Source organism: Rhinoraja longicauda, chromosome 10, assembly GCF_053455715.1.
Source record: "Rhinoraja longicauda isolate Sanriku21f chromosome 10, sRhiLon1.1, whole genome shotgun sequence".
Lineage (NCBI taxonomy): Eukaryota > Metazoa > Chordata > Chondrichthyes > Rajiformes > Arhynchobatidae > Rhinoraja > Rhinoraja longicauda.
In genome coordinates, this window is record NC_135962.1 from 12,493,802 (window position 1) to 12,507,301 (window position 13,500).

The 13,500-nt window shown below is 41.4% G+C and overlaps 1 protein-coding gene across 6 annotated transcripts in view; it reads left to right on the forward strand.

Annotated features, from left to right (window-relative positions):
• pacs2 (phosphofurin acidic cluster sorting protein 2) overlaps nt 1-13,500 on the forward strand; it is a 220,422-nt gene that overhangs the window by 193,533 nt on the left and 13,389 nt on the right. For 4 of the 6 annotated variants that reach the window (XM_078406219.1, XM_078406222.1, XM_078406220.1 and 1 more), the window contains 5 exons: nt 652-760; nt 7,515-7,547; nt 11,575-11,617; nt 12,289-12,331; nt 12,506-12,638. In XM_078406219.1, the coding sequence (XP_078262345.1) occupies nt 652-760; nt 7,515-7,547; nt 11,575-11,617; nt 12,289-12,331; nt 12,506-12,638 (361 nt within the window). The remainder of the gene's footprint in view (nt 1-651; nt 761-7,514; nt 7,548-11,574; nt 11,618-12,288; nt 12,332-12,505; nt 12,639-13,500) is intronic. The other 2 variants (XM_078406221.1, XM_078406223.1) reach the window with 1 other exon arrangement.

Consider the following 13,500-nt stretch of genomic DNA (forward strand, 5'->3'; position numbering starts at 1 on the left):
CGTGGCTTGTCTTTCTCGTAAGAAGATATAGAATTGAGGAATTGTTTGCCGATCAAAAAAAATAACATCTGATCTGTGCCTCTGCAGTACATTCTCCTTGTGACTCTGGTTGTGTGTTCAGGTGGTTCTCTGGAGTAAACAGTCTAGGCCGATGCTCCAGTGCAACAGTGGGTGAGGTGCTATGCTATCTTTCCGAGGTTCTGCCTGGTTTCAGCTGGATAGATTTTTAAAAATAAATAAATCCAGCAGCACCACGCGTAGAAGACCAGAAATGTTTCTCTCCAGTTCCATGGCTAATATTTACCCCTCAACCAACAAACCTAAAGTAGATTACCTACTCATTCTTTTCATGGCTGGTTGTAGGAACTTGCTCCGGTCAAATTGATTGCCATGCTTCCAACATTACAACACCCACTGTCATCAAGTTGTAATGGAAACTATTCCTTTTAATTGCATGTCCCTATTTTCTTTTGCGCTGCATCAACATGCATGGTGGCATTGAAAGGTGGTATGACGAATCTCTGACCAAAGTTAATTTACTTTTTTATTTGGTTCAATTTGTTTTCTGAATGCATCTCGGCTTTGGTGAGAAAGGCAGTCTTGATAACTGAGCGAATGCCATTCTAACCTGTTAATTGTGTCTAATTTCAGTGCAGGAAATACCAGACGTTGTTTCTAGAGTCACCCAGTACATCTCTAGTGCAAACATTGCCCACCAATTACCAATAGCAGAAGCAATGCTAACATACAAGCAGAAAAGGTACAGTTGTTATTTTCATATCATGCGGATGGCTTTCATTTTTTAAACTTTCAGCAGAGTTTACGCAATCTATAACGAGGAGACGCACGAAGGGTCTTTAAAATACAGGATGCTGTGACACCAATGGACAGTTTCTTTGGCTTTTATCAAAATGGGAGCTGAGGAAATGCCAGTATCTATGCCAATATTATAAAACTTCTACGTTGTATCACAACAACATTGTACTTTATTGGCCAAGAACTGACCTTTTGCTCTCACTGCATTTTTGTTACTTTGGTGAAATATTAATGTACAAAAGCCAACATTGGAAGACTGGTTGCTTTGTTTCATTTTACATTGTCTGACATGTGGTGGAGTATTTTACCTTGGCATGCCCCTCAAGTGTTCTCGACAGCTGCTAATCTGCAGCCCTTCAGTTTGGATGTAGTTGTGGGTGTAAACTAACATGGCAATGGTACTGAACAATAGAAATATCTCGACGCTGAAACACCCTTGCAGAAAATAAGCCATTCAAAAGTTAAAGTAATGGTTAACGTTGCAATTTTTTCCTCTAATATTTTTGTTAACAAATAGATGCAGATTGGCCGATTTACTCTCTCCCAAGTTGTTGGATTGCAATCCTTAGCTTCAGAGTGTTGATGAGACTTGTTATGAAGGCCCAATGTATAAAGGAGCCAGAGTAACATAGCGACGGCATACGAAGGAGGTTTTATTAAGTGATTTGCAAGGGAAATATAAAATAAAATGATAAAATAAAATAAAAGTTGGAAAATTCAGCGAGCTAGGCTGCAGCTACGGAAGTGAAATAAACATAGAAACATAGAAAATACGTGCAGGAGTAGGCCATTCGGCCCTTCGAGCCTGCACCGCCATTCAATATGATCATGGCTGATCATCCAGCTCAGTAACCTGTACCTGCCTTCTCTCCATACCCCCTGATCCCTTTAGCCACAAGGGCCACATCTAACTCCCTCTTAAATATAGCCAATGAACTGGCCTCAACTACCTTCTGTGGCAGAGAATTCCACAGACTCACCACTCTCTGTGTGAAGAAATGTTTTCTCATCTCGGTCCTAAAAGACTTCCCCCTTATCCTTAAGCTGTGACCGCTGGTTCTGGACTTCCCCAACATTGGGAACAATCTTCCCGCATCTAGCCTCTCCAACCCCTTCAGAAATTTATATGTTTTAATAAGATCCCCCCTCAGTCTTCTAAATTCCAGCGAGTATAAGCCTAGTCTATCCAGTCTTTCTTCATATGAAAGTCCTGCCCAGGGATCAATCTTGTGAACCTTCTCTGTACTCCCTCTAAGGCTAGATTGTCTTTCCTCAGATTAGGAGACCAAAGCTGTACACAATACTCCAGGTGCGGTCTCACCAAGGCCCTGTACAACTGCAGCAGAACCTCCCTGCTCCTATACTCAAATCCTCTTGCTATGAATGCTAACATACCATTCGCCTAAAGTTAACATTTCACATTTAAATCCTCTGTCAGAAGTGGGAATGAGAGAAAACTAGTTTTAAATTGCAGTAGCGTCATGGTGCGATGGATGGGACAAAGTGAATCTCTTTGATAAGATAAGGTCAAGGTTGCTGTGGAATTAAGATGTTGATGAAGTAATCTGGTTGATGAATTATTGAGGGCCGTTAGAGATAGCATTAACAAAGACATTTGAAATCTGGTAGATGAGAGAAATGAGAGAAAATACTAACAAAGGAATGTAAAAGCTGTGAAATGCAGAGCTATAGGAGGACTGTTAAACAGGTCAGATCATATTAATGGAGAGAGGAAAAAGCCCAGCAGATATTACAGATGGATGGCATCTGGCAGAATTGGCCTGTTCTGAAACAAACAATGGGAGTGAGTTACCCAAGGCTGGAAAATTCAGTTTCGAGTCCCAAAGCAGCAATATGTCCAGACGTAAAATTAAGTATTTACTCTCAAGTGTACACAGGGCCTCATTATGTAGCCTCACCACAGACAGGGTGGACAAGTGGATGCGGGATTGAGTATCAAAGTGGCAGACAGTTAGGGTCAGCTTGGTGACTGAATAAAGTTTCTCAACATAATGTCCGCTGGTGTATGTTTGTTTTCTCCAATGTAACTGCCCTCATAAATCCATGAATCTGGTTGCATCAACAGTATACCTCGCTCGCCCCAATTAAGATCATTCCTTTATTTTTCCTGTCTTTCTCAGAGCTATCTGTAATTTAAAACTAAGTTGTTTTCCTTCTTTCCGGGTTCTGAAGAAAGGGTCTTTGACCTGAAATGTTAACTCTGTTTCTTCTGCTGCAGCTGCAGACTGACCTGTTAGCATTTTTAAAAAAAAAGCATTTTCTGTATTTAAGATTTCCAATATCAATTTTTTTTCTTTTTTTCATCAGTATTGTAAAGGACTTAGATTAACATCATCCACATGGTTATCAATTCTTGTCTGGGCACGGTAATCGATTTCGGGATGTTGGGTGAAAGAAAGAATAAAGAGAACCCCATATCTTTCCTTTCACTTCTTTATGTTCAGTTCCTTTGAACAGCTAAGCTTAGTGCAAGAGTCAAGAGTGTTTAATTGCCATATGTACAAACAATAGAACAATGAAATTCTCTTTTGCAGCACCCTGACAGCCGTGTAAACATAATACACATAGATAATATATAGCCAAAAATGCAATAAATGAATAACCACATCAGTTTAGCTTATTGTGATAAGTACCGAGGTACAGTGAAAATACTGTATGCAGTCAGCAGAAAGAATGTACTTGATTACAGTCAGGTCCATAGTGTACAGGTAAGGATTAAGGAAATAATGATTAGTGTAACATAAAGTCCAGTAAAGTCCAATTAAAGATAATCCGAGTGTCTCCAGTGAGGTAGATGGTAGGTCAAGGCAACTCTCTAGTTGGTGATTGGATGGTTCAGTTGTCAGATAACAGCTGGTAAGAAACTGTCACTGAATCTAGAGTTACAGTGCCCTCCATAATGTTTGGGACAAAGACCCATCATTTATTTATTTGCCTCTGTACTCCACAATTTGAGATTTGTAATAGAAAAAAAATCACACGTAGTTAAAGTGCACATTGTCAGATGTTATTAAAGGGTATTTTTATACATTTTGGTTTCACAATGTAGAAATTACAGCTGTGTTTATACATAGTCCCCTCATTTCAGGGCGCCATAATGTTTGGGACACATGGCTTCACAGGTGTTTGTAATTGCTCAGGTGTGTTTAAATGCCTCCTTAATGTAGGTATAAAAGAGCTCTCAGCAGCTAGTCTTTCCTCCACTTTCCATCACCTTTGGAAACTTTTATTGCTGTTTATCATCATGACCAAAGTGTTGCCAATGAAAGTCAAAGAAGCCATTATGAGTGAGAAACAAGAATAAAACTGTTAGAGACATCAGCCAAACCCTAGGCTTACCAAAATCAACTGTTTGGAAGTTAAGAAGAAAGAGAGCACTGGTGAGCTTACTAATCACAAAGGGACTGGCAGGCCAAGGAAGACCTCCCCAGCTGATGACAGAAGAGTTCTCTCTATAATACAGAAAAATCCCCAAGCACCTGTCTGACAGATGAGAAACACTCTTCAGGAGTCAGGTGTGGATTTATCAATGGCCACTGTCCGTCGAAGACTTCATGAACAGAAAAACACTGCAAGATGCAAACCACTGGTCGCAATAGGATGGCCAGGTTACAGTTTGCCAAGAAGTACATAAAAGAGCAACCACAGTTCTGGAAAAATGTCTTGTGAACAGATGAGACGAAGATTAACTTATCAAAGTGATGCCAAGAGAAAAGTATGGAGGAGAGCAGGAACTGCCCAAGATCCAAAGCATATCACCTCATCTGTGAAACACAGTGGTGGGGGTGTTATGGCCTGGGCATGTATGGCTGCTGAATGTACTGGTTCACTTATCTTCATTGATGATACAACTGCTGATGGTAGTAGCATAATAAATTCTGAAGTGTATAGACACATCCTATCTGCTCAAGTTCAAACAAATGCCTCAAAACTCATTGGCCGACGGTTCATTCTACAGCAAGGCAATGATCCCAAACATACTGCTAAAGCAACAAAGGAGTTTTTCAAAGCTAAAAAAATGGTAAATTCTTGAGTGGCCAAGTCAATCACCCAATCTGAACCCAATTGAGCGTGCCTTTCTTATGCTGAAGAGAAAATTGAAGGGGACTAGCCCCCAAAACAAGCATAAACTAAAGGGGGCTGCAATACAGGCCTGGCAGAGCATCACCAGAGAAGACACCCAGCAACTGGTGATGTCCATGAATCGCAGACTTCAAGCAGTCATTGCATGCAAAGGATATGAGACAAAATACTAAACATGACTACTTTCATTTACATGACATTGCTGTGTCCCAAGCATCATGGTGCCCTGAAATGGGGGGACTATGTAAAAAACACTGCTGTAATTTCTACATGGTGAAACCAAAATGTATAAAAATGGCCTTTATCAAAATCTGACAATGTGCACTTTAACCACATGTGATTTTTTTTTTCTATTACAAATCTCAAATTATGGAGTACAGAGGCAAATAAATAAATGATGGGTCTTTGTCCCAAACATTATGGAGGGCACTATATGCGTTTTCGCACTTCTATACCTCTTGCCTGATGCGAGAGGGGAAGAAGAGAGAGCAAAATCCTTGATTATGCTGGTGGCCTTGCCAAGGCACCGTGAAGTGTAGGTGGAGTCAACGAAAGGGAGGTTGGTTTGCATGATAGTTCGGGCTACGTCCACAATTCTCTGCAACCTTTTGCAGTCATGTGTAGCGCTGTTCCAAACCATGCTGTAACTAGTACAAAAAATACATACAAAAAAAACCAATACTACTATATTACACGCTTTTTTGTCTGATCATGATAAACTGTGCTGAAATAAAGCTCTAAGTTGTTAATGATTGCCTATTTAATGACCTCCCAACAGTCTGCTCTCCATTCTTGTGTCAATTCTTCAAGAATAGCCCCTATACAGAGAGGTGTGTGATACTAGCATCCTCTCAGTCCAATGAAGAAGTCATGTTAGGTTAACCTGGGATTATGATATTTAAGGTTCACCAAATTTATGTATGTGATATTTTAAAATTCCAATGCCCCTTCCTGTTGGCAGTTATTGTGCAATGTCGAGCGGCACAGTGGCGCAGCGGTAGAGTTGCTGCCTTACAGCGAATGCAGCGCCGGAGACTCAGGTTCGATCCTGACTAGGGGGGCTGTACTGTACAGAATTTGTACGTTCTCCCCGTGACCTGCGTGGGTTTTCTCCGAGATCTTCAGTCTCCTCCCACACTCCAAAGACGTACAGGTTTGTAGGTTAATTGGCTGGGCAAATGTTTTTAAAAAATTGTCCCTAGTGGGTGTAGGATAGTGTTAAGGTGCAGGGATCGCTGGGCGGCACGGACCCGGTGGGCCGAAGGGCCTGTTTCTGCGCTGTGTCTCTAAAAAAAAAGATCTTTACAAATTTTTTGCCATTTGTGCAACTGAAGCATGATATGTCAAAACAACTGGAAAAAAAATAACAGGAACTTGAAGTTAAAGTAGACTTTCTACCCAATATTATGCTGTCTCTGCAGTGAACAATTCTGTTTGCTGCATTTATTGGTTTGTAACAGAATCTTGGCAGTGAATCCATATATCTAATACTGAATCAATTATAAGCATGCCAAGAGGTAATGCTTTGGCTTCTTGAAGCGAAGCATTAAAAAAGTGAAATTGAAGCTGCTTCAAAATGCTAACTTGCTCGTCTCCGCTAATAACTCCCACATTTTTAGAGCTGAATATTTTTACAACCTGCTCTGAATTGCACCTCCAATACATCAAAAGCTCCAGGATACTTAACAGGAGCATCTCAACGAATCGAAAAGAGTAAGGCTTCACCAAAAAGGAGAATTGTAAAGATGAGTTAGAAGGAAAGGGGGGGGGGGGGGTTTGGGGGGCAGGGGTGTTTGGGGGCAGGGGGGGGGGTGAAGAAAAAATTCAGACGATCAAAAAATCAGATGTATTCAGACAGTTTTTAATATCTTAGTTTTCTCCACCGGTCTGTTCTGCACGCTGATGCTTTACACGATTTTATTCCACTAGCGGCCTGACAGAACTTGATCCAGGTTGAAAGGCAACACCCGTATACTTTCGGACAATATAGACAGATCCAGTTGCCCTCCCCTCCTCCACCCCACCTCCCAGCACGGCATGTGTGCTTAAAATCTCACAGTGACTATGCTAGACAGTTTATAGATCACCACTCTCATTATTTCAGCCGATAGATATATCTAGTACTGATCAACCGTCTGAAAGAGGGTCCCAACCCAAAACGGCACCGATCCTTTTTTCTCCAGAGATGCTGTCTGTCCCAATGAGCTGCTGTAGCACTTTGTGTCTATCTTTGATATACAATCGTTGACCTGCTGTACAGGCCGCTGCTTCTAACAGGCAGCACGAATGGAATCAAAAGCAAGAGGTGGAGGGGGGGCATTTGAAAATGTTAATGTTCTGAAAGTGATTTTGGTACATTCTTTTGTTAGCTCTTCCTCTGTTTTGTCATGCCTTGGATCTCGCCTAACTCTCTGCGAGAATGAACTTAATAAAAATGTGAGCTGTTTGCAATGTGCACTTGGACCGTCTTCAGTGCTTGAATGTAAGCATCCAGCAAGGCAGAGACAAGTTCTTGTACTGATCAACCCTCCAGTGCAGCTTGGTCCATGTAATAACATGTGATTTTTGTTTTCTCGTGGTTGCTTTCAATAAAGGAAAAAGAGCTTTCATTTTGATTTTAACATAAGGTACCAGAGTTTGCTTGGGTTTTCCTTTTTTAATACGCTTACTTGATTTTAATGCCAGTCTTTTTGTTTCTTCTTGAATTAACAAAGATTCTGTTACGATTCGACAAATACATAAAGTTGAAAATTCGTTCTATTTGCTGGGCACATAACCCTTTCGGAGAAAATGTAGTGTTTTGAGAATTTCTTGTGGAGACAACGTGTGGAGAGAGACGCCGTGCTGAATTGGTGCAGAAAATAAGAAATCACACTGCTATCAAAGTCCTTTATTTATCTGGACTACCCCAATGAAACTGTTACTCCACCAAGTTTACCCACTGCTGCTTTAATGGTTTAAATGGAAACTCGGATGAATGCCAGTAAATCTGATTTATGTCACCATGCTTCTACACCACAGCTAGATGTTACGTGATAGAATATCAACTCAGTACTGTCCCCTCCTATTCTGCATTTTAATAAGTGTAGGAAGGAACTGCAGATGCTGGGTTTACATCGAAGATAGACACAAAATGCTGGAGTAACTCAGCGGGACAGGCAGCATCTCTGGAGAGAAGAAATGGGTGATGTTTCGGGTTGAGACCCTTCTTCAGACTTGGTCTGAAGTTTGAAGAAGGGTCTCGATCTGAAACGTCACCCATTCCTTCACACGAGAAAAGCTGCTTGTCCCGCTGAGTTACTCCAACGTTTTGTGTCTATCTTCAGCACATTGATAATGCTGACTAGAAGCCATTAGCAGTTGCCCTTGAGTTTGGTGCAGTGAGGGTATTCCCACAATGAGGGGTATGGAGCGCCAAGAATTTGATCCTGCAACCGTGTAAGAATGGCAACATGCGCACTTCCTTGTTAAAGAAGTGAAAGGAAAAGACTGGCTTAAAAAAAAAAATGTATGCCTTTTTGCTGCTGCTTCTCTTACCCCTATTTATTCGCGAGCTAGTTGATAGCCTCTTGGCCTGCCTTTTGAACTAAAGATGCTTGTGATTTGAGTGTGTGTTAATCAAGCTTTTGGAGTGTGCTGACATCCCTCCAGGTAACTGCAGTACAGAGGCATGAAAGTGCGTGAGTCTTCTCCTGAACAGCCTGTTGCTGTGACTGTACGCCGGTGTGTCCAAAGGTTCACAGTCATCTGACACTATAATAAATTGAATTGAATACTTTATTGTCACAGGTGACAAGTCGCCTGTGAAACTCTTTGCTTGCATACCCAAGGTATGCAAATAGTTGCCACGTAAAGGGCACTTAGAAAGATACAAAGTATCCTGCGTCAGGTCCTCCTCTGTTCTCCTCCGTTCCCCACCCACCCCCAGCCCCTCACGGTGGTTCCCCCATGCCAGGCCCTCTTTTCTTCCCAGCAGCGCGTCCTCTGGCTCCCAAGTGGCCCATGGGATAATGCAGGCGATTACTATACATGCTGCTCCAACATGTTTCCTTTAATTTCTACAAATAATTTCATGCTATGTATTCTACTGAATCCAAGAGTAGCCAATTCCTACTAAAATGGATCAATGTTCCACAAGTATTTAATGATAATCCTATTGGATCTCCACATGGGGCAAATGCTCCACCTCAGATGGTGTGGTTAAGTATGGGCACTTCCAATCCAGGAAACTGAACCTACAGACTTAAATTCTGTACCTCAGTGTGTCAGTTTCAAAGGACTGCATTGGAGTGGCCTAAAGTCCTTGGCATGTTTATTAGCATTCCTAAAATGATATGGAAACTTGGACCTATAAGACTTGAAAAATTCTAATGGCATTTTCATGGTTCTTGTTTCATTGTGGCTGACGCTATTTGCCTGACCAGCGTCAAATTTTAAGTAATCTGCCAGTTAATAGTCTAACTTCATTCATTACCACTTTGGTGGCAAGAACAGGAAAGCAGACTATTACCTGAATGGTGGCCGATTAGGAAAAGGGGAGATGCAACGAGACCTGGGTGTCGTGGTACACCAGTCATTGAAAGTAGGCATGCAGGTGCAGCAGGCAGTGAAGAAAGCGAATGGTATGTTAGCATTCATAGCAAAAGGATTTGAGTATAGGAGCAGGGAGGTTCTGCTGCAGTTGTACAGGGCATTGGTGAGACCACACCTGGAGTATTGCGTACAGTTTTGGTCTCCTAATCTGAGGAAAGACATTCTTGCCATAGAGGGATTACAGAGAAGGTTCACCAGATTGATTCCTGGGATGGCAGGACTTTCATATGAAGAAAGACTGGATAGACTTGGCTTGTACTTGCTGGAATTTAGAAGTTTGAGGGGGGATCTTATAGAAACTTACAAAATTCTTAAGGGGTTGGACAGGCTAGATGCAGGAAGATTGTTCCCGATGTTGGGGAAGTCCAGAACAAGGGGTCACAGTTTAAGGATAAGGGGGAAGTCTTTTAGGACCGAGATGAGAATGGTTTTTTTCACACAGAGAGTGGTGAATCTGTGGAATTCTCTGCCACAGAAGATAGTTGAGGCCAGTTCATTGGCTATATTTAAGAGGGAGTTAGATGTGGCCCTTGTGGCTAAAGGGATCGGGGGTATGGAGAGAAGGGAGGTGCAGGATACTGAGTTGGATGATCAGCCATGATCATATTGAATGGCGGTGCAGGCTCGAAGGGCCGAATGGCCTACTCCTGCACCTACTTTCTATGTTTCTATGTTAATAGAGACTTTAGTGAGAATCACATCAAGTGTTAGAAACAATCATCACACTGAGAATGTAGCTCTTCTTACCAGTGTTAAGGAGCCATGCTCCAAGAGGGGTCTCATTTGCTCTGCCACTTCATTGTCAATACCCCATCAATAAAGATTTGCCTGATGAACCAAGGGTTTCTGCTGTATTACAGTCCCAGTACTCAAGGAATTCCTGTGTCCTGTCAAGTTTCAAGTTTTCCCTGAAGATTTATGTATCCTATCACATTCCCGTACTCACACAAGAACTCCTGTGTCTTGCAATGTTCCAAATATTTGTCCTGATATATGGCCTAGGTTTTATGTTTATCTGTGTCCATGAGAGACCTTGTAATCTGGAACATTGCTGTTTACAAAATTCATTGCTATATTTACTGCCAGAGCTGAAATAAATGCTCTCTTTAACCCCCAACCCCGTCCTTTAGTGGATATGTTGTTGATAATACGAGATTTGCAGGAGACATTGTACATCCATCCTTATGGACCAGCACATGGCTCTTGCCAGATTGCTTAGTTTAAGTCTTAAAGGGTTATTTTTTTAATGAATTTCCATGCTTTTAAGAATATTGACGTGGATTTTTTTTTTCTGGGAAGTTAAATAGCTGGCTGGAAAACAAATTAAATTTCTGAAATTAAACATACAGCAAAGAAGTACGTCACTTGGCCAACGCTGCCTCTGCTAATGTGGTGGAGCTATCCCCCTTTGCAAGCAACCTGCTGTTTTCCCCATAGCTCTAAAGATTTTCCTTTCAGTAGTTCATCGATTTCCTTTTGAATGTTGCTGTGTAATTGGCTCCCACCATGCATTAGGGCAGTGCCTTCCCGAGAGTAGTAATTATGTGAAGAAAGAAAGAATTACCCTTGTATCGCCTCGGGTCCTTTTACACCTAGTTGCTCAGTCTTCTGCCACTGTAAAATATTTTCCATGTTTACCACATCCCGACATGATTTTGAACACTTCAATCAAATCGCTTCTGAACCTTTCCTGCTGTGAAAGGAAAAATGCCAGCTTCTCAAGTCCTACTCTGAAACTAGTTCATCCCTAATGCCGTCATAGTTAATATCCTCTGTAGAACCACGATTTTCTGAAACGTTTTCATATTACAATAGACGAGGAGATAATGTTGCCTGGAGTGGTATGTGCCTGATGCCACACTATATGACTTTCCCAATAGCTCTACATAAACCTTTGCAGCTGATTCAAAGAATGATGTTACTGCACATTAATGCAAATTCAATGGCGAATATTAGATGAAGCTGACTTGTTACTGCATGTGCAGATTTGCATAATTTCCTACTCATTCGTAAACATGAGTTTCTGGATTAGATTTAATCTATTTCTTTTTTTATTCTTAGCCCTGATGAAGACTCTTGCCAGAAATTCATTCCCTTTATTGGAGTAAGTGATCTAATTTTGTCTTTTAATGTTTCACAATTGTCTTTGTGGTTTTTCATTGGAGAGGCTCGTACATCCACTCTTCCCTTATCACCATTCCTCAAAGAGTAAATCAAGTAATTGCTCCCTTCCAATTTTGTCGTCATCTTTTTCCCACATTGTTTCCAATGTGACCGGAGTGTGCAGATGAGTGCCAAGAGAGGAAATATTGGGAGCACAAATCTTTGGAGGGCGCTGTTGGTAGGAGGGTATAGTGAAGATGTACAGGTACCTTGGAGGGAATGTTTAGACATCTGCCTGACTTGGGAGAAAGTGTATTCAGGGAGCATTTGAGCAATTAACTTTTGTGACTTTTTTTTAATGGTTTCCTCCATTAGAAAAAGTATGTTTTGAGTTATCAGGTGGAGTATAAATGGTCTGTAAAATCTTGGAACAAAGCAGCAGCACTTCATTCTGCAAGGCAGAGGAAGTCTTATATAATTAATGTCGTGGTCTTTTCACTGTTCACGTCATGCACAAGATAGTCTCTTCATAAATGTTACAGGGTGAATGTAAATATGGATTCCAGACGAGTAAACCTAAATGAGGTGCATTGAAATGAGGAGGCTCTTGATCCTGGCTGCTTTGTGTGTTTTTAATACATTGAACTGAATGTGTAATATTTTTGCTTGCAGGTTGTGAAAGTTGGGATTGTGGAGCAGTCTTCAGCCACCTCAGGTTTGTCATTTCTTCCGAAAGGCCAAATGGATTACAAGCAACCAAAAAAAAATGTCTAGTCTGATTTTAAACCTGTGCGTAATGGGATTTGATGGAATACCAATTTACAGTAATCCTTTAAAGCAGTGTCAAACAGTTGTTACAGTCCTGTAAAACAGTTGACGTTATCTGCAGGTGATTCAGATGATGCTGCCACTACAGGCTCCAGTGTCTTGTCCTCCACACCCCCGGCGCTATCTCCGGCAATGAAGGAAGCCTCCCCTACCCCACCCTCCTCACCCTCCGTGGGAAGTGGGCTGTATTCAAGGTAAGGACATGGACAAAGTATATCGTCAGGCCTTTTTTTTTTTTTTTGCACAACCGATCATGCTGTTCATTCACTCAGTAAGAATTGGATTCACGCCAATGATTTTGGCTGCCATTAATTGCCTTTGAAAAAGAGATTAGTACTAAATATAGTGCATTTCACAACCTTGTTCTGACTTGGCATCTTTTACAGGCAATTAGGCACTTTTGGAATGTAGTCACTATTGTAACATAGAAAAGACAGCAGGCGATTTGTACCCAGCAGCTTCCCCTGAGCAGCACTGTTATAATAGTCAGATTGTTTTGATTAGAGGCGAGGGATGAATATTGATCAGAACACTGGGAAGAATATACTGATCTCTTTCTAAATAAATTCATGAGGTCTTTGAAGTGAGAGCAGAATGCTAGCAGTGTTCAGCAGGTCAGGCAGCAACTGTGAGGATAGAAACAGACCTTATGTTCTAGTGAAGATAGACAAAAAATGCCGGAGTAACTCAGCTGGTCAGGCAGCATTCCTGGAGAAAATGGATAGGTGACTTTGGGACACTTGCCTAGACTTGTGTTTTGGTGAGCATTCTTTAAGCCTCAGGATTTTTTTACATCTGAGATGGAAGTTGGGAGTTTCGCATTTGATCTGCAGGATGACTCCTTTGACAATGTCACATCCACTGACACTGTCACTGTGGTGTTCAGCTCAATTCTATCTAATTAAACATAAAGTGCTTGGAGTCTAACCTGTTTAGGCTAACATGGTCTATGCGACTTGGCCAAGAAGTAATGTGACTTTGCTTATTTTATTAAAGGATTGGATTATTTTGGCTAAACTTCACATTGGCATACCATTTATATTTGACGTCCATCTT